This window comes from Capricornis sumatraensis, chromosome 13 (genome assembly GCF_032405125.1).
Source record: "Capricornis sumatraensis isolate serow.1 chromosome 13, serow.2, whole genome shotgun sequence".
NCBI lineage: Eukaryota > Metazoa > Chordata > Mammalia > Artiodactyla > Bovidae > Capricornis > Capricornis sumatraensis.
The window spans coordinates 81,557,579-81,582,937 of record NC_091081.1 but is presented as its reverse complement, the minus strand read 5'-3'; the positions used below and the strand labels follow the sequence as shown (position 1 = coordinate 81,582,937).

Genomic DNA, 25,359 nt, shown 5'->3' with positions numbered 1-25,359 from the left:
CAGGCGCTAGCTTTAGGAAGTCATTTGATCTGGGACAGTCTAGCATATATGCCTGGGCACTCTTGCAGAGTGTTTCATAAGCTGGTGCCTCGCTGTGCTGATCATAAGCTTTACTGCGATTTCTGTAAGAAGCTCTGGACTAACTTCAAATTAATGCTGAGGTGGAAACAGCTGTAAAAGTTGCCAAACACTTCCCACACTTGTGCCATTGCACGGCTCATGGGCGCTGTCTGGGAAGAACTTTATGCCTGTGTATAAATCAGGTTCCCCACCTACAACTCTCAAGGCAGGTACAAATTCCCACAACAAGCTAACTGCTCTGAGGTTTTTTTTTTTTCTTTTTTGAGATTTTATTTTTTTATTCCCACCCACCCCATTTACAGCAAGGTAACTGACAGATAACATTATATTAGTTTAAGGTGTACAACATAATGAATTTGAGACATGTGTATAATGCAAAATGATTACTACCATAAGTATGTTAAGATCCATCACCTCAGTGAGTTATAAACTATTTTTTTCCTGTGATGAGAATTTTTAAGATCTACTCTCCCAGCAGTCCCACCTGTGGGTATATACCCAAAGAAAACAAAAACAGTGTCTCAAAATAAACCCAAGCACATCACAATACCCTAGGGTACGACAGCCGATAAAACACCCACAGTAATGAGGTTTGAAAGAGAGAAAAATGAACCAGGATCAAAATCTGAGGACACTCCAAACCGACCTTTCTTTAGGTTTAAAAAAGAACCTTTATGATGGGAACTATATAGTTTTCCTTTCTATTAACGTAAACAAATAAAATCGACATTGACCATTCCAGGACATCTGATTTCACCTGGACAGGAAAGGCCCTGGGAGGACTTGCCCACACAGTGTGCAGGGAGGGTCTCGCTGATGAGGGTAAGATTCCTGACACTGGCTTGAACACCAGATACCGTGATAACTACGTCTGCGACCTGACCTAAGTGTGTCCATAAAGGAATATCTGTCATCCTTTTAGTTCCCTCCAAATAATCTTTCTACAGGACAGAAGAGACTCAACAACCACTCAGGCATCTAAATGTGACAGGACCTCACTATGTCAGCCTGCCGAGCCGCTCCGGGTTGGTTTTGGAGTGGAGCTCCTAACGGGGGTGGGAGGGGGGTGTGGGCTGGGGTGTGGGGTGTGGGGTGTGTGTGTGTACGGTGTGAATGGGGGCTGTGTGTATGTGTGGGGGGTGTGTGTGTGCGTGTGTGTGCGTGTGTGGGGTGTGTCTGTATGTGTATGTTGTGTCTGTGTGGTGTGTGTTTGTGTGTCTGTGTGTGTGTGGGGTGTGTGTATGGGGTGGTGTGTCTGTGTGTGTGTCTGTGTGTGTCTGTGGGAGTGTGGGTTTCTGTGTGGGGTGTGTGTGTGTGCGTGTGTTGTGTGTCTGTGTGCATGTCTGTGTGTGTGTGTGTATGGGGTGGTGTGTCTGTGTGTGTGTGTGTGGGTGTGTGTGCGTGTGTCTGTGTGTGTGTATGTGGGTTTGTGTATCTGTGGGTGTGTGGGTTTGTGTGTGGGGTGTGTGTGCAAGCGTGTTGTGTGTGTGTGTCTGCGTGTGTGGGTTTGTGTGGGTGTGCATGTGTCTGTGTGTGTGCGTGTTGTGTGTGTGTGGGGGCTGGTGGTGTGTCTGTGTGTGTCTGCGTGTGTGTCTGCGGGTATGTGGGTTTGTGTGTGTGCGTGTGTCTGTGTGTGCAAGCGTGTTGTGTGAGTGTGTGGGGGGGTGGTGTGTCTGTGTGTGTGTCTGCGTGTATGTGTGTGTCTGCGGGTGTGTGTCTGTGGGGGTGTGTGTGTGTGTGTGGTGTGTCTGTGTGTGTGTCTGCAGGTGTGTGTGTGTCTGCAGGTGTGTGTGTGTCTGCGGGTGTGTGTGTGTCTGTGGGTGTGTGTGCGTGTGTGTGCGTGTGTCTGTGTGTGTGTGCGTGTGTGTTGCCTAAGGGCGAAGCTCCCGCAGGTGGCCCTGCCCCTGGGTCCTGGCTCAGCTGGGGACCTCATCTGTGAAGGCCTCGGATCAAGTTACCTTGTGAGCGCCAAGAATGTCGGGGAAGCAGCCCAGGAAGCCTTTATATTCATGGTTACACTCCATCAGGAAATGGAGATCTTTCTTTGGCTGTAACAAGAAAGACTGGCTATTATTGGTGGAAGAATTCAGACAAGAGCAGAGAAAACGGTTACATTTAAGGGCTGTTATCAGCCGAATCTGCCAGGCATGACATGAAGTTACCGAGTGTGAAGTAGTCAGCCTAGTTCTCCTGTAAGAAAATAATCCCCAAGAGCGCTGTGAAAAAATGATAAAACTGTGGATTTTTAGGTTGGTTGGTAAAATTAGCTATTTTGAACTGGCCCAAAAGACAACACTGTGAACAAAATTTTAAAAAAACTAGTTAACACCGTATGTTTACACAGAGGCAAATAAGATGTTATAGCTTAATGTGTAAATTTTAGCAGAAAATTAAAAAATTGCTAAAAATCTGGTAATCATTAAAAGTGGCAATAAAATTTTCCATTTTCTGTGATAATATTTAAAGTTTTGGTGTGCACAATTCTAGAAATTAATCTTTTTTTTTTTCACAAGTATCAGGAGAGTAGTTAATGACCACATGAATGCATGGTTATTCAAATATGTATTTCCAAGTTGTCATCTGCAAAAAAAAAAAAAATTTTTTTTTAATTTAAGGGTTTGAAACAACCTCGATGGTTAGTCCCCTTAAGGAAACATCATCTGTTATCTATGAACATACTGAAATCAGGCTACTAAAGACTCCAATAAAAGCCAGGTGGCTACAGTGAAATCTGCCTGCCAGAAACCTGACCAGGGCTTTCTCTTTATTGGCTGTTGATCCTCAGCCCACTCCCAGGCAGGTGCTTCCATCGCTATTTACAGACCAGGAAACCCCTGCTCCGAGAAGCTGAGCAAGACTCCAAACAAGGACCAGAGCTCTTCCCTGGACGTTCTAATCCCCTTGGTGGCTGAGATGGATCCAGACCATCGGTGCTGGGAGCTATTGAGGCTTCCTGGTGATGAATTATCCCTTACTTTAGCTTGGCCTAAGAAATGCTACTACTCAGTGTAATTAATAAAGATGTACAGGGACAGAAGAAAACAGCCATTTGGAAAGCTTGTCTTAAAACAGGTTTTAAATAAAACGTGGACTAGGTAACATAAAATCTCAACTGGAACCATGTGCCTATGTTAATATACCTGTTCTGCCACAAGGCTGGCAATTTCTTCATAAGTCTTTCCTGCTTCAGTTATCGCGTCATTGAGATCTGTTTCACCTGAGAATCAAGACAGTTATATGAGTGTTACAACTTATATTTCCTTTTCATTACTTCTAAAATTTTACTATAGCAAACTTCAAACTTTGCAAACCATACAACAGTAGAATGAATCCTCATCTACCCATCACCTGACTTCCCAACTAACAGCCCATGTCCAATCTTTCAGTCCCCTCCCTTCCTCTCCCTTTTACTGGTCATTTAACACTTCATCCATACATTCTACCTAAAAGACAAGGGCTCTTTAGGAAATAGAGACAACCCCAATCTCACACCTAAGAAACGACCATTGGTCCTGATATGAACCGTCCAGCCAGTGTACAGCTGGCTGGTGTCTCCAACCAAGCTGGCTGCTTGAGTCAGGATGCAAAGACCGTTCACGTGGCACAGAGCTGACATGTTTCCTACAGAGGTTCTTTCTCCTCTGTGTGTTTTTCTGGCAAACTTCCTTTGGGGACGTGTGGACGGAACCAGGCTGTGTGCCTTGGTCCCAGAGTCAGGTTCTGTTGAGCGAGTCTCGGTGGTGACGACACAGTCCTCTGTTTCCTGTATCGCCTGGGTCTTTCATTTTAGTATACTAAGTATTTAGTATTTTAGGTTTGCAAATCGGTGCTATACTACTTATGTCACTGCTTCTTTATTAGCTGAAATATGTTTATAAAGACAAATTTTATCAGCTTTTTGGTTACCTTGAGGTATAGGGACAGGAAGAACAGGTTAGATGCTTCCTTCTTTTTACAGTTTTCAGAATTATAAGTTGATTCTATTCCATCCTCCAAAGGTGACTGAGATTAACTTTTTAAGAATATCATTGCAAGTCTGGATTAAAGTTGATATGCTTCATTTCATAGCAATCATTATCTTCACTAAGCTCAAATTTTTGCTCCATAGGACAGTGGAAGGTTCTTCAGGTTGGCATCAGAGTTCTTTCCCTCTGAGCTCTGGATTATTTCAGGGAAACAATGTTTTGAAATCGCCATGTGGGTGATGCTGGGAGTGCTTGGACTTGATAACTATTTCTAGGCCTTTTCAATGAACAGAGCCAAATGTGTATCTGTTAATTCCAAATTTCTAGCTTGTCTCCCTACCTTCCCCCTTTGGTAACAACTTTTGTTTTTTTTTCCCCTACGTGTGTGAGTCTGTTTCTGTTTTGTAAGTAAGTTCATTTTTATCGCGTTTTTAGATTCCACATGTGAATGGGATCATATGATATTTGTCTTTCTCTGAGTTCACATAGTATGATAATCTCTAGGGCCATCCATGTTGCTGAAAATGGCATCATTTCATTCTTTTGTATGGCTGAGTAATATTCCATTTATATAAATACCACATCCTCTTTATCCATTCATCTGTTGATGGACATTTAGTTGCTTCCATGTCTTGGCTATTGTAAAAAGGGCTGCTATGAACACTGGGGTGCCTGTGCCTTTTTGAATTAGAAATTTCATCTTTTCATAATTTTCAGATACATGCCCAGGAATGGGATTGCTGGATCATATGGTGGCTCTATATTTATTTTTTTTAAGGAACCCCCATACAGTTCTCCATAGTGGATGCATCAATTTAAATTCCCACCAACAGCGTAGGAGGGCTCCCTGCTCTCCACACCTCCTCCAGCATTTATTATTTGTATACTTTTTGATGATGGCCATTCTGAGTGGTGTGATACCTTACTGCAGTTTTGATTTGCATTTCTCTAACTGGGGATGTTGAGCACCTTTTCGGGGTCTCTTGGCCACAAGATGCTTATCTTCCCAGACCTTGGGTTCCTCATCTACAAAAGTGGGGGCCAGACCAACGAATCCTCAAAACTCCTGCCCAAGCTAAAAGTTTTAACTGAAAGACACAATTCAGCCAGGTCAACAATATTCAAATACGGGAGTCACAGGTCTTACATTTTGGTAAAAGACTCATTTCTTATACCTGGAAATCGACATTGACCTCCAAAGATCTACCCTCCCTGGATATCAGAATAATGGCACGGTGACAGTACCAAGCCTATCATTTCTGTAAGTGATAGGATGTCCTCAAATTGAATAGGTGCCACTCACCTGGCAAATACTTTTTTTTACTTCCTACCAGCTCCATATGCCAAATTAAGAAAACAAACCAAGATATAAAAGAAAACTGCTAACTTGCAAGTGTTGTCCATGGAAATGCACAATGAACTCAAAATACCAGAAGTGAGATATACAATATGGGATTCGCTGAAAACAATAATGAGTTAGCAAGAGACATAAGGCAATATGAACTTGTTACTCAGTCAAGATTTTTCCCTCCAAATGTCCCTGATAAGATCTGGCTCTTGATAGTCAGACTTAGCTTCAGAGTTTGGCAGAGAAATGAAAGCAGGGCAGAGTGTCACACACCATACCCGCCTGCTTCACTAAAACCCAAGAGCTGAATCTGAGCACAGGAAAGGCAAAGACACCAGCCTGGAAATCCAACTATTACCACCTACCACTTTTCTCAAAACTAATAGGTGAGGCAGCAGAAGTCCTCAGTGGAGCGGTGCAGCCAGTTTAAACGTCACTGACAGTGGTGCTTCACTGCAGTTATCACTTGTTTGCAGGAGCCTGAGGAGGCTGGTCTGTGTGGGTAAGACATCCAGGGCCCAAAGAACAAATAAAGAAAGATGTACCTTGATAACCACTAGAGCTGAAGACTGTGGCTAAGCTCTGCAAGGCCTTCCCTATCTTCTGATATTCCTTGGGTAATGCTGAAAGAGAAAAAAGTCATTCACTAAATGGAGAAAAATGAAATGATCCAACTATTTTCTCAAAGTATTTTTATAGTAAATCTGAAATGATTCAAAATAGTCTATATTCTTTAACAGAATATCAATACAGATGAACTGTTGTTAAGAGATTTTTTCTTCAATTTTTAATTAATCAATTGTTCAATAAACAGTGGACACTATTATGAACACCACCACCAGCACCCACACTCTCATTCACTGAATGAAATCAAAACAAACCGAAAGCTCATTCAGAAGATGATTTCTAGGTTTGAGTCCTTTCGTGTGTACAACACCAACTTGATCATCACAACCACCCCTCTACCAGTGCGGATGCACCATCTCCCCTTCCTGGGTTAGGAAAGCTGGGGTCACGGGGCCAGTAAGTGGTGGATCTGGTGCCTGTTATTCCTAATCCGCTGCTTCTCCCACTCTGCCATGTACCTATGAGTGATTATTTACAAAACAAAACACGACCAAAAGCAACGGGGTATGGAGAAAAACGGCAGTGGAACCTCACAGGACCAGGGAGGAGGGATTTTAGCTTTCTCATCTGTATAATAATGATTAATTAAATCATCTCCAATGCTCCTCTAGTGCTAAATCCTAGGCTTCTAGGATCACTCTGGAGAACTCTCCAGAGAAGAGTCTTTGTATCTTGGGCTACTTTTATTTGCAATCTGTACATAGTTTCCTGAAACACATCTGCTCTCTTCAAAAGAAACCATTAGTTGTATTTGAAGAGACTATGCTATTAATAAAGAAAAATGATTCAAATGTTTCTTTTAAAAAAATTCCAGGACAGAGAAATTTGACAAACGGTCTACAAGCTGTTAAGATATAGGAAACATGAATTCAGATTACATTAGCTTGGTTAACTTTAATAAATTGTTCACCCTTTGGTAACTCAGTTTTTGCCTTTACACCGGGGATTAAAAACTCTTTTGTGAGAGGAAAGACACTATGGTTGAATCAAATTCTAAACAAAACACTTCAACCTCCTGTCCCCTAAAATAGAGCAGCCTAATGCTATTACTATTTCCTAAGTTTGGTCTGTGGATTTTACAGGACATGGAGTTGACCAGATGTTAGACATAAGGGATTTGATTCTTTAATAGAAGCCATGATCCCAGATTTTTGTGATATCCTTATAAACTTTAAGATTTGCACTCCTTTAAATTTTTCTTTAAAAAGGGGAAACAGCTGAATTTAGTTACTATTTTAAAAATTAAATTATTTCATTTACATTTTAGAGAAGTATCACTCCCTTTTTTGCTCATGAGTTATTCCCTGTGACCAAAGGCCTGAAACAGATTGTTTTCTGATGCTGCATCTGTATAGGTCATGTTTTCAGGCTCAGTTCTATTTTCAGTATTTCTCTGCCATGGTAAAGGAGCCAGTGTTATTACTCCTGGTGTCTGCCCCTCGAGCATGAACAGCTGGTACATGACAACGGTTCCGCTGATATAAAATATCACATCAATGGTGGAAGGCCATTGTAAGGCCTGTCTTTTCCTGCAAAGGGCCAGACAGGAAACATTTTAGGCTTTGTTGGGCTGCAGGTTTCTGCTGAAAGTACTCAACTTGGCCACCCTTCACACCACAGCAGCCAAGGTGTGACCCCCACAGCTGACACTGGACCGTGCTTCTCTCCTTGGCTGTTGGACGGCAGAGCGGCCGGGTCTGGGAGATACGGGAAGACAGCCCAGTGGACAGAGGGCAGGGAGGGCACAGCACAGTAGGCAGGGAGCAGAGCAGACGGTGGCACTTCTGCTTGGGGCTGCCCCAGGCCCTGGGCTTTCTACCACCACCCGCCACCAGGCTTTCCTAAAATTAGAGCTTAGTCAAACACACAACTCACTAAAGGGATGACTATTAAAAGTAAGATCCTGAGATTAAAAATAACCATGGGCGCTTTCTCTGCGGGCAGAAAGGATGACTCTTCCATAGATGACAAACCCCACATAACTGGAAATATTTAAGTGAACGTGATGCTTTTTTTACGGGGGTTCTTGAACTGGCTTTGCTCAAGCCAGTTTTCTGTGCTGCAACAAGGGCTGGGAAGTGAGGCTCCTCAGAGTGCGCTCACTGGGCGTGTCTCTGCCTGCGGGGGCCTGGCTCCCAGGGGGGACGCCGGGGAGCACTTACGTCCTGTGCACCGCTTCCAGTGCTCCTGCCCCACGTTTAGCAGCTCCTTCACGCCGTCATCCATGGCTTTGGTGAACTTGCCGACGGCATCACACTTCTGCTCTCTGCGGGGCAAAAACACGAGGAGGTTGTGTCCCCGACTTCACTACCCTACGTCCAGACAGTGCGAGGTGTGAGCGGAGAAAGGTCCAACGTGCTCAGGGGAGCTCACAGCAAGCCTGACCACAGGTACTTGTGTACCTAGCAACTGCGCTGTAACTAAATTAGTCTTAAAACCCCGCTGGATTCAGGTTTTGAAAGAACTGTTTCAACATCTGCCACTTATATTTTAACTCTGCTTCCTTTCGCCCTCCAATTCCTTGTGAATTCTAACGAAAACTGTTCTGAAGTAAATAAAGTTGTTTCTTGAATATCTCACTGAATGAAGTTCAATCACTGCAGGTACCGGTGACTCTATAGTATGGGTTGCTAATGCTAGCTGTTCACTCATTCCAACAAATACTGTAATGAATCAGAGAAAATAAACCTACGCACACAGCATCGAAGTGACACAGAAGATACCAGTTCCTTCAGGATTAAAAAGCTTTTCCTGACTTGAAAAAAATTATCACGATATACTTTTAAATGAAAGAGGAGGTTATAATAGAGACTGTATAATGCCAGGTCACTTTTGTTTACACAACCATTTTCCCTTCAGATACATATGTACAGAGTAGGGTTTGAAAGAACACAGACCTAAGTCAACATATTAAAACTGATTTTCTCTCCGTGTAGTTAGAAGACTGTCTATATACTGGGTAAAACATAAGCAATGGTTATACATTAAGAAAAAAGGCTGCTTAAAACTATTACTATGAACACACACAAGATTTTTTATGAGTCTTTATACAGAAAAGGAATTACTCCAGACTTTCAACCAAGCCCACATTAAAAAGATGACAAGATTAAAAACAAGAGGTCAAAAAAACACTGGACAAACAGGCCTGAGATTGCTCTCTTCAAGGCTATGTTCAAAGAGATTTCTGGCCCGTGGACTGATCTGTGGGTGTCAGCTGGCTCGGTGCCACGCTGTGTCATCACGCTTTATTGTTAATAACTACTAACCACTGTGTCAACTATGAAATCACTGACTTCAAGGTAAAAAGGAAGCGGACTTTAACTGATGTTATGGTTAGAAAGACAGTGTTTGAAGTACAAGCAATGCTCTCCTTGACTTCTGACTACAAACCCCACTCATTTCACACCCTTTCGTCTGATGATGTGAATTCCAGGTGTGGTCAGATGGGCCAAGGCCTGCGAGCAGAGGAGGCAGGCTTGGTTGGGGAAGCAGGGGAGGCTGGCAGGGTCTCTTACATTTCTATTAAGTCCAGGTCAGGTGCCTCTGGCTCCATGGTGGAGAATATCATAACTCCCACCAGCTCATCTTTCTCAGCCTTCCTCTTCCCGGTTTTCCATTCCTGTAAAGAGGAACATTATGACGTTAAGGTGGGGAGCGGAGCCGAAGAGCTCTTTCAAAATCCCGTCCTAGCGTTGGCTCACTGACTGTCTTTATCCTTCTAACTTTCAGGGGGCAGTGCCCATGCCATCTCCCTCTGCACCCCTGCATCTCCAACTCCATCCCGCACGTGAACAGTGTGAACGGTGCTGCTGTGCAAAACGGTCCTTAAGAGCCCAAATCCTTTTGGAGTGAGGTGAGCCAGGACTTCTCCTTTCCTGAAGCCCACCCACCCATACACACACACCCTGGGAGCCTGACAAAGCACCTCAAAATTGTAGGTTGTTCTCTTGAAAATATTAAAGCTTCTCTAAATATAAGATAGGAACCAATATTATAAAGTATTAAAAAGTTATTACAAGTTATATATATATATATATATATATATATATATATACACACATACACACACACAGAAAAGTGCTCGAAGCAAAAATACGCAGTACAACAAATTCTCAAACAATGAATTCCTGTGTAACTACTTCCAAGGGCAAGAGAGAGGAGGGAGCTGGACTTCCGGAAGCCCCCTTCTCGTCCCTTCTCCGTCACTACCCCTTCCCTCCCCTCCAGGGGTAACCATGACCCACCCACTCTTTTACGGTTTTCAGTTCCTCATGTCATAGTTTCACCACTGAAGTCCCTACACCATGGTTTTGCTACGTCTGTGAACTAGCTAAGAACCCAACACTTGGCATTCTTTTGTGTCTGGCCTTAGTTGCTCAACCTATGCTGAGAAGTTACACGCACACTGTTGTTACAGCTGGAGTTCACCCATTTCATGGTTGTATAATATTCCTGAGAGTGACTCTTGCCCAGTTTATTTACCCCACTCTACTACAGGCAGCCATCAGTGGCCCTGGTGAGGTATGGATAAAGCTGCTGTGTACACACCTCCTGGTGCATGTGTGCACACACTTCTGTAGGGATATAACCAGGCGTGGAAAGTTATTCAAGTAGATAATGCCAAACTGTTTTCCAAACTGGTCTCACCAGCTTTCATACCCACCAGCAGTGTGTGAGTTTCAGAAGCTCCTTATCTCACCAAGAAGACACATGGTATCCTTGGTCTTTCTAATTTTAGCCTTCTGGTAAGTTTATTCATTGTGGTTTTAATTTGCATTTCTTATTACTCCGAAGATTAAGTGCTTTTCTTTACACTCACTGATGACTCAGATATTTTTTTTTTGTGAGTTGTTGTTCAGTAGCTCAGTTGTGTCTAACTCTTTGTGACTCCATTGACTGCAGCATGCCAGGCTTCCCTGTCCATCACCAACTCCCAGAGCTTGCTCAAACTCATGTCCATCAAGTTGGTGATACCATCCAACCATCTCATCCTAGCCTTCCTTCTCCTCTTGCCCTCAACCTCTCCCAGCATCAGGGTCTTTTCCAATGAGTCGGCTCTTCACATCAGGTGGCCAAAGTATTGTAGTTTCAGCTTTAGCATCAGTCCTTCCAGTGAATATTCAGGGTTGATTTTCTTTAGGACTGACTGGTTTGACCTCCTTGCTGTCCAAGGGACTCTCGAGTCTTCTCCAGTTTGAAAGCATCAATTCTTCGGCATTCTGCCTTTCCTACTGTCCAGTTCTCACATCTATTCATGATTACTGGAAAGACTATAGTTTTGACTAGACAGACGTTTGTAGGCCAAGTAATATCTCTGCTTTTTAATATGCTTCCTAGGTTTGTCGTAGCTTTTCTTCCAAGGAGCAAGCATCTTTTAATTTCATGGCTGCAGTCACCACCTGCAGTGATTTTGGAGCCCGAGAGTCTGTTTCCATTGTTTCTCCATCTGTTTGCCATGAAGTGATGAGACCAGATGCATCATCTAAGCCATGATCTTAGTTTTCTGAATGCTGAGTTTTAAGCCAGCTTTGTGAGGGACATTACCAAATCTCCCATTTGTCTATTGGTTTATCTTTCTTATCAATTTGTATGGGTTTTCCCATATTCTAAAATCCAGCCCTTTGTTGGCTATACACGTTCATATCTTTGACTTGTTTTTCCTTTGTAATGACTCTGATAAACCACAGTTCTTTTTTTTAGGGTAGTCAAATTGGTCAGTCTCTTCCTGTATGTGTCTTATTTCAGAAATCCTTCCCTACCCTTAGGGGTATGAAGATTTTCTCCTGTGTTACCTTTTAGAACCTTTATTGTGTTGTCTTTCACATTTAAACTTGTAAACCATCAGAAATTATTATTTTTTAGATTCAATACAGTGGAAACTTTCAACTGGATAAAAGGAGAAAGAAAAATATTTTAATAAACCCCTATAGATCCAACTTCAAAAATTATCAACTTTTCACCAAACTTGTTTTATCTGGTCTCCTCCATCCTACTTTTATTTCTTGTTTATTTTAATGGAAATCTCAGATATAATATCATTTCACCTATAAATACTTTACTATGTATCTTTAACAGATAAGGGCCATGTCTTAAAAACATTATCAACATACCAACATCAAACCTAACAAAATCAACAGCTTGTTGTAAGGCAGTGATCACGTTTATTTTTCCCAGAGATGCCATCCAACGGAGATGCCATCCAACGGAGCACCACTGATAGAAAAGACTGCCCATCCCCCCCATCCTCAGAACCATTCTTGTCATAAATCAAGGGCCCATTCTATTCTACTATCTGCTTTTAAAATATTTTAGCTTTATAATGAGTCTCAACATCCAGAAAAGTTTTCCTCCCATTTCATCTTCATTTTAAAAAGTATCTTGGGTATTCTTGGAGCTTACATTTTCTATGGAGGACATCTTCTCAGTTCTTCAACTCATAAAACATAGTGCTGGAACACTTATTGAGGTCTTCTTTTTATTTCTCTCAGCAGTGTTTCATGGATTTTAATGTAGATTTACATTTTTATGTAGGTTCTTTTGGGTTTTCTATGTCCAACCATCTATATGAGCTACTGTTGCCCAGAGAATCACAATTTTTAATAATTTTCTAATTTTATACTGTCATTTAGCAAGTGAGGAAATTGTGGCCCAATGGAATTAATGTTTGGGTCAAGGTCATGGAGGTAGTCAGAAGCAGAGCCAAGACTAAAACGAAGGGCCCTGGCTCCAAGTTCTTTTTTGTTTCTCTTGTATCAAAAAAAAAAAAAAAGCCTATAATTTGCATAAAGCACAACCTTTAGAAATACTTCCTGTATTCTTGTTTGTTTTGGGGTTTTTGGGCCATGCCACGCAGCTGATGGTATGTCAGTTCCCCAACGAGGAATTGAACCCAGGCCCTTGGCAGTAAGAGCGTGGAATCTAACCACTGAACCACCAGGGAATTCTCTAGAAATGTTGCCTCAACAGAATCCTAAACAGATCAAACAAGCCCTTGTTAAAGTCCTGTGCACCAACAGCAGTAAGGCACCAACTTGGAGGGGATTCCACATAATTTTTTTAACTGCTATATATCACATTTTGACATGTAAACATTCATTCTGAAATGCAAAAAGACTACAAATATTTAAATGGAATGATCTCTAACCTATAAATTACACTAAGCATGACCAAACAAATGATTGCATACAATGGAAGACTAAGGTGATACACAGCTATTTCCAAAGCAGACAGCAATAGTGACATGCCAAGCAGCCAATTTCTTCTTGATTTTCAAATGAGAACAGTGACTGCAGACAGAATGACTGCCCACGGGGCGGAGGCAGACCTGGACAGACAACAACAGTTCTGGACAAACAAGGTGGCTTTGAGAAAGCAGCTTCACTTCTGAATCTACTCTTCATTACACTGTTTACACTGTAAGGTCAAGATATGATCCTAAGAAATCATTCACACTATTCCCCTCACTTCATGCTGAAAAGACCCTACACAGCTCGGCATGTATCCTATATTCAACAGCACTGAGGAAAAAGCCCTGCATCCTATCACATCTCTCACCCCGTCCTCACTGCGGCAATTGGTTCCTGGTTTGCAGAAAACCTTTCTGACAGACTCCTTGCTCACATGCTGTGACTACTTCACTATTACTTAGAAATAACCAACTAATCAACATGATTTAACTTCCTTGGTATGAATGTGACAATTCTCAATATCCTCTAAGATTATAATAAAATGTCCTACCTTCTCATCTCGGAAATTTAGAAACTGCTGGAAGACCTCACTCTCTGAGATTACCGGGTGACGGCACATCCTGGTCATCCAGGCCTGAAGCCGCTCCATGCGCATTTTGATAAACTCTTCTTCAAAGCGACCTGCAAGAGACACGCCAAGAGTGCTGTGTGACTCTGCCTGAGAGGAATCACCTCTTACCTGTTACCCAAGTGGAAAGGCTGTTCATACGGCTACCAGCAGAGAGTTACTCAGTAAAAGGTAAACCATGGTAATTTTTCAACAACCTAAAAACAAGCAACACAGTGGATGTTCAAAGGCCAAGAAGAAAGGTACTCCACAAATCCGAAAGCAAATTTTATCTCAATATGAAAAACTTTCTCTTTCTTATAAACTAACATGCCAGTGCCTGTATGAACATATGAAGCCTTACAGGCAAGAAAGGGGTGATAATATGGAATAAGCAATTTAGAATTAAATTCAGTATTATGAAAAGTAACACAAACTAGTTTTTTTTCCTGTTTTGCTTTTTCAACTACTTAAATGAAAAATAGAAAAAGCAATTTTTCCATGAATGCAATAATGAAAGCTGCTATCAAAGAACTTAAGGCCATCATAAAACAAGAGCTTAATGGGTGATATTTCTGTTTTAAAAGTAGAAAATCAGTTTAACAAACCTTACATACCAAACATCAAGTGGACACAGAATTTTTATAAGCCTAATAAAATCACTATCAGTTAAAAGGTTTCTGGAGATGGAAATTCTGGCTAGGTGGGTCTGACAATAGCTAATCCTAGAAAGTGAAGAGGAACTAAAAAGCCTCTTGATGAAAGTGAAAGAGGAGAGTGAAAAAATTGGCTTAAAGGTCAACATTCAGAAAACTAAGATCATGGCATCTGGTCCCATCACTTCGTGGGAAATAGATGGGGAAACAGTGTCAGAGGTTATTTTTTTGGGCTCCAAAATCACTGCAGATGGTGATTGCAGCCATGAAATTAAAAGACGCTTACTCCTTGGAAGAAAAGTTATGACTAACCTAGATAGCAATATTCAAAAGCAGGGACATTACTTTGCCAACAAAGGTCCATCTAGTCAAGGCTATGGTTTTTCCTGTGGTCATGTATGGATGTAAGAGTTGGACTGTGAAGAAAGCTGAGCGCCGAAGAATCGATGCTTTTGAACTATGGTGTTGGAGAAGACTCTTGAGAGTCCTTTGGACTGCAAGAATATCCAGCCAGTCCATCCTAAAGGAGATCAGCCCTGGGTGTTCTTTGGAAGGAATGATGCTAAAGCTGAAACTCCAGTACTTTGGCCACCTCGTGCGAACAGCTGACTCATTGGAAAAGACTCTGATGCTGGTAGGGATTGGGGGCAGGAGAAGTGGACGACCCAGGATGAGATGGCTGGATGGCATCACCGACTCAATGGACGTGAGTTTGAGTGAACTCCGGGAGATGGTGATGAACAGGGAGGCCTGGTGTACTGTGATTCATGGGGTCGCAAAGAGTCAGACATTACTGAGCAACTGAACTGAACTGAATCCCAGTCCTAAAAAGCAACTAGAAAGCCAAACAAAAGCCACAAAAACTAAGTGCTGTGGAAATCAACCAGAGGCACACAGCCTGTGAGAAGTGTTTATGCTCCCAAACTGTTGACCTTCAGGCCAGAAGAGGGGATTCCCGGGTGCTCTGGCCTGGGACTGCACCCCATCTCTGTACTCCATTTTATTTCCTTCACATAGAATCCACCCCATGAAAGTCTTACATATTAATCTATGAAAATATGTGCAGAATCCGTATGCTGAAACATATAAAACATGAAAATCAAATAAGACACATGTAAGTTCTTGCATTGGAACACTACACATTAAGATTTCAATTCTCCGAGGGTGGCCAGGCGGCTGGGACTGACTGAGCAGGGTTTTCCTTGCCAGCGAACCGTGTAGAGAAGCTGCCGGTCGGCTGTCTTCTCTTCACCATGGCTGCTTCTGATATCCAGGTGAAGGAGCTAGAGAACCGTGCCTCAGGCCAGGCTTTTGAGCTGATTCTCAGCCTTTGACCAAAAGAATCTGTCCCAGGATATCCCCTTTCCCCTCCTAAGGGGAAGGATCTTTCCCTGGAGGAAATTCAGAAGAGATTTGAAGCTGCAGAAGAAAAATCCAAGTCCCATGAGGCTGAGGTGTTGAAGCAGCTCGCTGAGAAACGAGAGCACCAGAAAGAAGTGCTTCAGAAAGGGACAGAGGAGAACGACGTCAGGAAAAAGGCGGAAGAGAAGCTGACCCGAAGGACGGAAGCCGCGAAGAGAACTGAGGCGCAAGTGGCTGCCAAACCCGAGCGTTTGCGAGAGGAGGACGAGCACACTGCGGAAGAACAAAGGACCCAAAGACCCTGCGGATGAGGCTGAAGCCGACTCATCTGTTCTGAGAACTGGCTTCCTCCCCCTCCCCTTCCTAAATACCCAAAGGCTGTCCTGGCCAGTGTCATTTTACTTTTGTCCTCCCGACAAATATTCTACAAGCTGACGTAGGGCTGTATAGGCAGATCCAGATGGTATGATGCTGTTTTAGCGGCTAAAGCGGGGAGAACCGAAAAGCGCTTTGCTCTTTTTCTGAAGTGCTGAAGTCTTTCTAATGCAGCTGTGTCTCTTGCTGCGTCTTTCCTACTTCAGTGCACCTGGTGTGCTGCGTTAATGGCTAGTACTGTATTGGCTCCATGAAAACATTTCCGTGAAAAGAGTATGTAGTGGCTTCTTTCAAATTGTTAGATGCTGAATATCTGCTCACTTTTAAATCCCAATTCTGTCTGGATCTTACAGACGCTACTGTACTTGAATGGTTAATAAAACTGCACAGTGCTGTTGGTGGCAGTGGAAAAAAAAAGATTTCAGTTCTCCCAAAGTTGGTCTACAGAGTTAATGCAATTCCAATAAAAACCCTAGCATGATTGTTTATAGGTATCTGACTATAAAAGAATCATGCTGATTCTTAAAATTTACATGGAAAGGCAAAAGAATAGCTAAAAACAATTTTGAAACAGAACCAAGCTGGAGGATTTATAAACCTGACTTCAAGACTTTCTATATTATAAGGCTACAATAACCAAGATGGTGTGGTATTGGCAAAAGGACAGACACATAAATCAATGGAACTGAATAGAGTCCAGAAATAAACCTGTGCAAATATGCTTAATTGATTTTTTGACAAAAATGCAAAGGAAACTCAACAGAGAAAGGATACTCTCTTCAATAGACAGTCCAAGAACCACTAGATGACCAGATTTATAACATCAACCTCCACCAGCTCACATTTTATACAAACCTTAACTCAAAATAAACCCTAGACCTAGATGTCAAACTGAAGACTACAAAACTAGACCCTCCTCCTGTATATTAAAACACTTCAAATTCTGCACGAACTAGGAGCAGAGACTAATGAGTGCTGCAGAAACTTGGACACTGTGCAGATGATGACCCACCTCATGGACAGAAGAGACCCTGGAAGTCAGCACCGAACTAAGGGCTGTACTGAATTCTGCGTTATGAGCAAGTCAACTATACAAGAGTTTATAACCTACTCATCGGTTGGAATTAATTAAATAGTCATTCTTATTTCTCCTAAAACTTTTTTTCTGACACAGCTGGTCTATTTACAAACTGGGACTTCAGCTATTATCTTGTTCTTGTGAGGATATGCTTATCAGGTTCCAGAGAATTAAGAAAAAGGAGAGGAGGGATTTCCATCTGCCCATTTCCTATGACCCTGACCTAGGTTTTCATGAAGTATGTTAATATACCAGTTTGGCCCCCAGAAATAAAACCAGATTCATTCAATGTTATTCCATAAAGAATAAAATCCATAAACAAATTAGAAAAATCTCAGCTCTAAGCTTTCCATGGATGGATTATCGAGTGCACAGAAACGTCATGACATCATCTACTTGGTATTCCTTTTTCTCCTCTCCAGGATTTAAGGGAAGGGCGGTCATACAATAATGATGCTGTGGGCATCTCAGGCAGGACGCAGATGAGAGAAGGGGAAACAGAGCGGCTCTGTGCCTCCCGGTTTCCTCGGCACACGGCCCAGTCAGGGAATCAAAGCCCAACTTTCTTCGGACTGAGGGGCTGTTGCTTCTGTGCTTTTCTCTGACATCCCCTGGCTTCAGGCCTGACCTTTTTTTTTTTTTTTTTTTTTTTTAAAAAAAAGAACCTTACTATGGGAGAACCATGACTCCATGATGCTTTAGGATAGGCCATGGGTTATCTGATTCCAAATAGTGTATTAAAACTGAAAAAAATAAGAGAAACCCCCCACAACTCTAAGATAGTTCATTAATCCATTTATTTCAACACCATGGAGAACATATTATGCTAACCAAGTTGATAAAAGAGAGTTTAAAATTCAAACTTGAAACTGTGGAGAAAGGCAGAACCCAAGTTTTCATGGAAAGAAATCTAAATTTTTAGAAAGAGAGCTATGATTTAAACAATATGGACAGAAAGGAGGGACAGTGAGGATACACAGTGGGCGGACGGGGGTGGGTGACACGTCTGAGTGGGAGGAAGCAGCCACGCACCCAACCTGCCACCTGGGCTCCTCGAGGGGCTGCCTGGGTGTCAGCCCCGGGACGGCAAGGCAAGCCCACTCCTCCATTCTGCTAAGACAATGTGAAAATTTTGAAAAGTTTTCCCCCCCAAATCAAAATCAAACAAATTTCTTTAAAAACGGTTTCCATCTCTTCAAAACATTTCAGAGAAGCATACACACTGCACGAAGCAAAGCACAAAGCCACGCTTATCCCAAGGTCACTGGCTCTAGCTGAGGGTTAGTCCACCTCTCACGGCGTGAGCTCTGGAATCACGTCACATCCCTTCTCAGCACTTCTGAGCGGCACCTGTGCATGTCTGAGCTGAGAGCGGCTGTGTGTGAGGGGCCAGGGCACACGTGACACCTGGCACATTGGGACCAACCTCCCTGCCACCTGAGCGGACTCTGCCCTGGGCTGGGGCAGCGCCCAGCCCCTCTCCTGTCTCTTTATCTCACTCCTGCTGAGTGAGGACCAAATCCTCTCCCGACTCCCAGGCCTCTGGAGCCCCCGTCCGTCCCTCCTGCACCGTTCCAGCTCCCAGCTTGCAAGTCTTACTCTCATCTTTGATCCTTCTCTCTCTCTCTCTCTACTTTAGAGTTTCAGGTATTGCAATATTTTCTAGCTAGACATGGAGACTCTAATCTCTATGTGAAGTTCAGCTTCTTTACAAACTTTTATTCCAAGACAAACACACTGACTCCTAAGTACTAACATTCCAGTTTCTAGATTAGGCGAAAGGGTTAAAAAAAAAAAAAATCACTGATCGTTCTCAGAACAGACAAAGGAAAAAACACTCTCCGACTGCACGTTTACAAGGGGCTCTGGTAGCACTGTGGATTATTTACTAGGAGATTACTTGGGGGTGGGGGTCGGGGGGGGTGTGTGGAAATGACATTTAAATAAATAAGAAAAGGGAGAGGGTGATTATTAATGATAAATAAAAATATTTAAATATCAGTAGTCACCAAAATAACTGAGTAGAAAACTTGGTAACTTTCTACATTAACACTTAGAAGCTCTGTGGCGTCTACATTTGGTGTTTACAGCCTTGTGATGAAAATGACAGGGGGTTCCCAGGTAGTGCGGTGTTAAAAGAGCCCGTCTGGCAATGCAGGCGATGCAAGAGACATGGGTTTGATCCCTGGATTGGGAAGATCCCCTGGAGGAGGACATGGTAATCTGCTCCAGTATTCTTGCCTGGGAAACACCATGGACAGAGAAGCCGGCAGGCTACAGTCCACGGGGTTCCAAGCAGTCCAACAGGACTGAGCACAGCACCAGCAACGAAAATGACACAGCTGGAGCGTGTGATGCGTTTACATTATTTGGGTCATCCATTTTAATTTCCACCTTAGACTATTAGAATTATTCCTGTTTTTCCCAGGTGTCATTTTTCACATATAAAAAGGCATATATTTCTCTTATAGGAAAGGGTTAGCGATAAAGACACTGGGACTGGAAAAGGTGTAGCAGCAAAGACACAGTGACTTTGTCAGAATCCAAGATGCACACGTGCGCAGGGAGTCGGCAGACAAGTTTATGAGACCCCTTGTTAGGTGTCTAGGCAACTTCCAAATATGTGAACTGTGTGTGTGTGTGTATCTATATAGGTATTTATGGCTGCAGGCAGCTGCTGTGTGTGTGTGTGTGTCTATGTGTGTGTGTGTATCTATATATGTATTTATGGCTGCAGTTAGCTGCTCTGTGTGTGTGTGTGTGTATCTATATGTATTTACGGCTGCAGTTAGCTGCTGGTTCCAGACCCCCACAGCTTGCTCCACTGGAGGCTAGAAAGCGCCACTCCTGATCCGTGTTGGAATACTCTAACTGGAGCCTTTTCACTTGTTGCCTTGAGTTCTGTCACACACACCCACTCACCTGTGACTTGCTTATCTGGAAGAGACGGGATTGGAATGGCTGACCCAAACTTAACCAGTAGACGCTCATATAACCAGTCAAAGTGTTTATACCTGTGGTTTACTGATCGATTAGTGTTCTACAAGAGAAGAAAGAGAAAAAAAGTTACCAATATCAACTATAGAAGATGAAGAAAAAAGCAAGCCGTTCCTAGCGATGTAAGCACGGTTCTGTTTTGATAACTCGGATACTTACGGTAGGGGTTAACTGATACTCAATGTAGCTCTTCAGACCGTACATTTTGGAGCCTTTCCTGGGATCTGCTACCACACAGTCAAACGTAGAGGCAGGGTAAACCCACATCGGGCCATAATCTCCAACCTACACATTGCAGGGAGAGGTGGAAAATCAGTTAACATGATTGATATAAATCATCAAATGATTCTTTTTAGGGCTGGAAGTCCTTAGGAGAGTCATTCTTGCTCTTCTTTGAGAAATTATCTACATAAATGTTCTCTGTTCTTATTAAGGTTCTATTTGAAAAACACACTTAATTGAGAGGCCCTTCTGCTCCCGTGTGGGCATCTTAGGCCACAGAGAGGGGCTGAGCTGCCTTTCCTGGAGAGGATGCTGGGCAGGACACAATCTCTCTCCAGTCCAGCTGTCCCAGTTTTATGTAATGAAGGGCTAGCTTTTAAAAATTTCAGATCTACTGCAGACTAATAGCTCTGTGAAAAATAAAACGACACACTTGGCTGTCTCAGCAATGCCAAACTGCCATCAAACTTCCTCAACACTTACTCTCATCTTCTGTATGCCCTAATTCTTTTTCAAGGTGAAAGGAGGAAAAAGTGAGGTGAGGTATGAAAGTTCAGAGGCTACTAGGTCAGGACAGTGACTGGAGCCTAGAGAGCTTTAATAAGGGACTAAAGGTCTCTGACAACAAGTGCTTAATATTATGATTCTCCAAGAGGGACCCAGATCCAGAAAACCCTCCTGAAGCTGCAGGGCAGGAGACTTTGAGAGGAGCTTTGGGGAACTTCCCTCAGTGACGGGGCCCAAGAGAGGAGACTCTGACCAACCAGGGCCCAACATCCATGAGGTCATTTACTCTACTAGTGGGTAGGGATGTTACACCTCAAAAGCAAAGGACAAGGTCTCTGCTTTTTCTTGGTTTTCTGAAGGCTCTATGGCTTTCCTCACTTCCTTTTCCACACAAGAAGCCCACACAGGCAGGCCTGCCTAAAATACGTGGGACAACTCAAATGCCGGGGTCCTTTGGCTCTGTTCCAACACTCTCACGCTTATGACAAAGTCTCGTGCTTATGAGAATCTGAGGGGCAGGGGGGCCATGGGCTCTTGACTCTGAGGAGTTTTAAATTTAATGAAAAGAACAGGATACATGTTAAGTATTTACAAAAACACCTGAAGAAAAAAGCAATCTTTAACCTAACCATTCAGAAGATAATCACCCCAAGTCTGCTTTCAGGGAAGAAGGATTAAAGGGCTCTTGTCCCAGCCCTTCTCTCTGGAGTTTTCCAGGATTTCAAGCATTCCCAAGAAGTAGGAACAAGTAATATGAAAAACACAACGTCTTTCTTGCAATATCATTGAGTTTCCTAGGACCCAAAGAGTACAGAATAAGACTAGACTATTTCCTCCTTATTTGAGTCCACGGTGACTACACTCAAAGCCTCCTGTCCTGCCCTGCTCACAACTTACAGGTACATGACTAAATCAGCAGGGTCAGAGGACAGCTATTTCTTTTCTAAAATTTTATCTGGAGATATACAGCTAGGCAACACTTAGAAAATCTATCCACAGTCAACATGTGGGTGAAACCATGGAGCCTGTGTCATCTGATGAGAAAGCCGTTCAAAGATGGATGTTCTGAATGATGTCACTAACTGCCAGCTTTCATTTGCTAGGTCCTTACCACGAACTGGACAACTGATTTAACGAAAGAAAACTATTACCAACACAGAGGAAAAGGGAACTTATTCTGATAACATGTGTGTACTCTGCCAAGGTAGAAACCTAAGTATTTGAATTGCGTTTAGCAGCTAAATATGTTTGGCTAGTAGAAAAACAACATGTAAGAGGTAACTTTAAGACACTTCAGAAAAAGAAATACTATGGTCATTTGTTCAAGTACTGGTAGTCTGAAAAGGTAAAAATAAAGAATGCCTAGACAATAATGGGCATTAATTTATGCTATTTTTTATGCTCTTAATATACTGTCAGTTACTTACCTGAAGCATTAAATGTGTTTAAGAATACTTTCTAAATGCCTAATAACCTTTTTTAAGATACTATACAAGAGCTTAATTAGAAACAAAGCAAAAAACAAAAAATAAACACTTACAATGATCGGAATTTTCTCTTTGGGTTTTGCCAGTTGCTTGGCCAACAAATACTGTTCCATCCCAGGTTTTGCAAATCCAGGAAATCTAATCATGAGGACAAATGCTCGTGAGTCTTATCCTTTCCCTTGTAAGAATTCTATAGCTCTCGTCCACATTTACTTAATACAACAGTTTGAACTTGTTCTGTCTTTCAGTTATACCGGAACTCGGAAACTAAGGTAAATGAAACCTGACATAATCAGATTGTTCAACAGCCAATTAGTCATTTAATTAAGCTTTATCTGGTAAGAGGACAGTTTGACTCCAGAAGGTGTGATATTTATGGGTGCTCGATTTGCTTGATCTGAGACACTCTATCACCACTCGGGAGGCCGAAGGGCAGACCAGAAACTGTCCCCCAGGTACAGAGGCAGAAAGAAAGTACTGAGCGTATCAGTTTAGATGACTCCATGGGGCGAAGGCCACATGCTAGCATTTTACATCCAAATTAAAGCGCTTGTCCACATTCTCCCTCAGGAGGCCACAATTACCCCAAAGAAACTGCCACTGTTCATAAGTACTTGTGCCATTTTCTTTGGAAACTGCCTTTAGAACCTGTCTTCTTAGAGACCTCAAACATAATAAACTTGGCTATTTCCAGAAATCAAATCTACACCCAAGGCAAAGTTCTAAATGGAAGAAAAGGTGGAATCAATGTATACCCACCCAAAGCGTAACTTCTAAAGAAGACAAGATTGAGTTTTAGAATTTTTTAAAGAAAATAAACAGGGGGTAAAAATGCTCAGAAAGCAAAACACCTAAAATAGGAAAAGAAATCTTATTTCTACAAAAACCAGCTGCATTCCATCTGATTTCATTCCTAAAGCAAGCTAAAGGCCAATGTGATGCTCACAGGGGCCCATATCGTTTCCTTCACCTCCCTGGGCTTCGTGTCTCCAAGAGTAAAAGAGATCATATGTACCATAAAGGGGTGTGAGAGCACCATGAGAGAAAACACACAAACTGCTCTGCACAAAGCCTGGTCATGGTAACAGATCAATACGTGGTAAAACATTTAAAAGAAAAAGTTATCATTATTATTTTTAGCTTTCCTGTGACGTCAGCAATGAAACAATATGTCATGAGTTGATAAAGGTAAAAAAGAGTATTTGGCAGATCATTAAATGGAACATATATTTCACTTAAAAAAAAAAAGCTTCCAAGCTAAGAGCCAAATAAAAAAATAGACACGATCAAATCATGCCCCAAACTCTGTGATCACTGGAAAGAGAAACAGCCTCTCTGTCTCATCACAGCCTCTCATACGAGAGCACCGCGCCCCTCCCCCCCCCCCACCTGTTCCCGCAGCTCTTACACCTACTTGTTAAGTGGTAGCTTCATGGAAGAGCTGGTGGCCCGGCTGTTTCCTCTCTGAGCACCTCCTGCTTCTGCTGACTCTGAATCCTTGAAGTAGGGAGATGACTTGGGCTCATCCCAGTCTTCGTCCCAGTCATCATCATCACCAGTTGCTGGAGGTGAGAACAGAAGATTGTCGGTAAATAGAAACCAAATAAAGACGGGATGACTTAATTTTCTGGTAACAGCTACCAACTGGGTTAACCAATTTTTTAAAGAAGAAAAGGGTGCACGGTCAGGATTACAATAAAGATGCGAAGAGTACAGGCTGTGTTGTTACGCTTGTGAGTTACAGTTGTGAGTCTTGAGGATTCTGCCTTTTGGCACAAAAGACAAGTCAGAAACAACTGAAGAGGGCTGTTGGTCCAAGTAACTTCAGATAAATGTCAACGATAAAAACACTCTGGAGGGCTTTCCCTGGTGGTCCAGTGGTTAAGACTCCATGCTTCCAATGCAGGGGGCTCGGGTTCAATCCCTGGTCAGGGAACGAAGACCCCACATGCTATGTGGTGAAGCCAAAAGATGCCAAGCAAACCCTTGTTGGTGCACAGGGAAGGTCTGCTAGAGGCCCAGCTGTGCTGTCCTGCTCTTAGTCATGTCTGGTAAGAATACTGGGGTGGGTAGCCCTTCTTTTCTCCAGGGGATCTTCCCAACCCAGGGATCGAATCCATGTTTCCTGTGTTTCCTGCATTGGCAGGTGGATTCTTTACCCCTGAGCCACCTACACATTGATAAACCTAGCTTTATAAACTTGCAAATAAACAGGTCAAATACCCTTTAAGCCAAGAGACTGGGGAGGACAAAAGGGTGTCAGCTCTTTGGAAAGGAGTCGCGTAACACTAACACTAACGCAGGCCAGAGACGACGAGGGGGTGGAGGAGAAAGAGAGAAGCAAGGGACAAGCACTGAGTACGCCAGCGCCGGGAGCCTGACCTGACGTCCTAGTGATCCTCTCCGTGTCAGATGGGGTGTTGCCAGCCTTCCTCCCGCCCGCCCTCCACCGCTGTTCTCTGCCTCTGTCTCCCACCTCTGAAGGCCTGAGGTGTCCCTTCAGCACTAGGCAGGGAAGTGCCCTGGGATCTCCTCCCTGAGAGTGCCACCATGAGAAGCCCAGAGACAAATGTCAAAAGGAAAAAGAAAAGACTAGAAGGTATCAGAAAGATCTGGGCCAGGATTCCAGCGACGCTACGTCACTGCAGAAGCGATATCAGCAGTCTGGTCTGGACCCAGCCCCCCACTCCTCCCGGGCGGGGTGGGAGCCAGAAAGCAGCACCTGCGCCCTTCAAGGCTCCCGACCCACGCCTCCTGCCGTTCAGCACACTCAGTTCTGGGCACAGTGAGCTTAGACAGGGGTCATTACAAAACAGTGGGCGGGTCTCTTACTTTCAGAACAGACATAAATAACCTTTCT

At 43.0% G+C, this 25,359-nt stretch overlaps 1 protein-coding gene and 1 pseudogene across 1 annotated transcript in view; one reads left to right on the top strand and one right to left on the bottom strand.

Annotated features, from left to right (window-relative positions):
* The window catches only part of SNX9 (sorting nexin 9), a 90,953-nt gene that overhangs the window by 5,759 nt on the left and 59,835 nt on the right, over nucleotides 1-25,359 (bottom strand). Inside the window, exons 6-15 of the mRNA XM_068984994.1 lie at nucleotides 23,914-24,061; nucleotides 22,553-22,637; nucleotides 20,443-20,568; nucleotides 20,209-20,326; nucleotides 13,759-13,889; nucleotides 9,537-9,640; nucleotides 8,184-8,287; nucleotides 5,940-6,017; nucleotides 3,222-3,298; nucleotides 2,040-2,129 (exon numbers count right to left, since the gene is read on the bottom strand). Of these exons, the coding sequence (XP_068841095.1) occupies nucleotides 2,040-2,129; nucleotides 3,222-3,298; nucleotides 5,940-6,017; nucleotides 8,184-8,287; nucleotides 9,537-9,640; nucleotides 13,759-13,889; nucleotides 20,209-20,326; nucleotides 20,443-20,568; nucleotides 22,553-22,637; nucleotides 23,914-24,061 (1,061 nt within the window). The remainder of the gene's footprint in view (nucleotides 1-2,039; nucleotides 2,130-3,221; nucleotides 3,299-5,939; nucleotides 6,018-8,183; nucleotides 8,288-9,536; nucleotides 9,641-13,758; nucleotides 13,890-20,208; nucleotides 20,327-20,442; nucleotides 20,569-22,552; nucleotides 22,638-23,913; nucleotides 24,062-25,359) is intronic.
* Nucleotides 15,725-16,268, top strand: LOC138089927 (stathmin pseudogene; annotated as a pseudogene).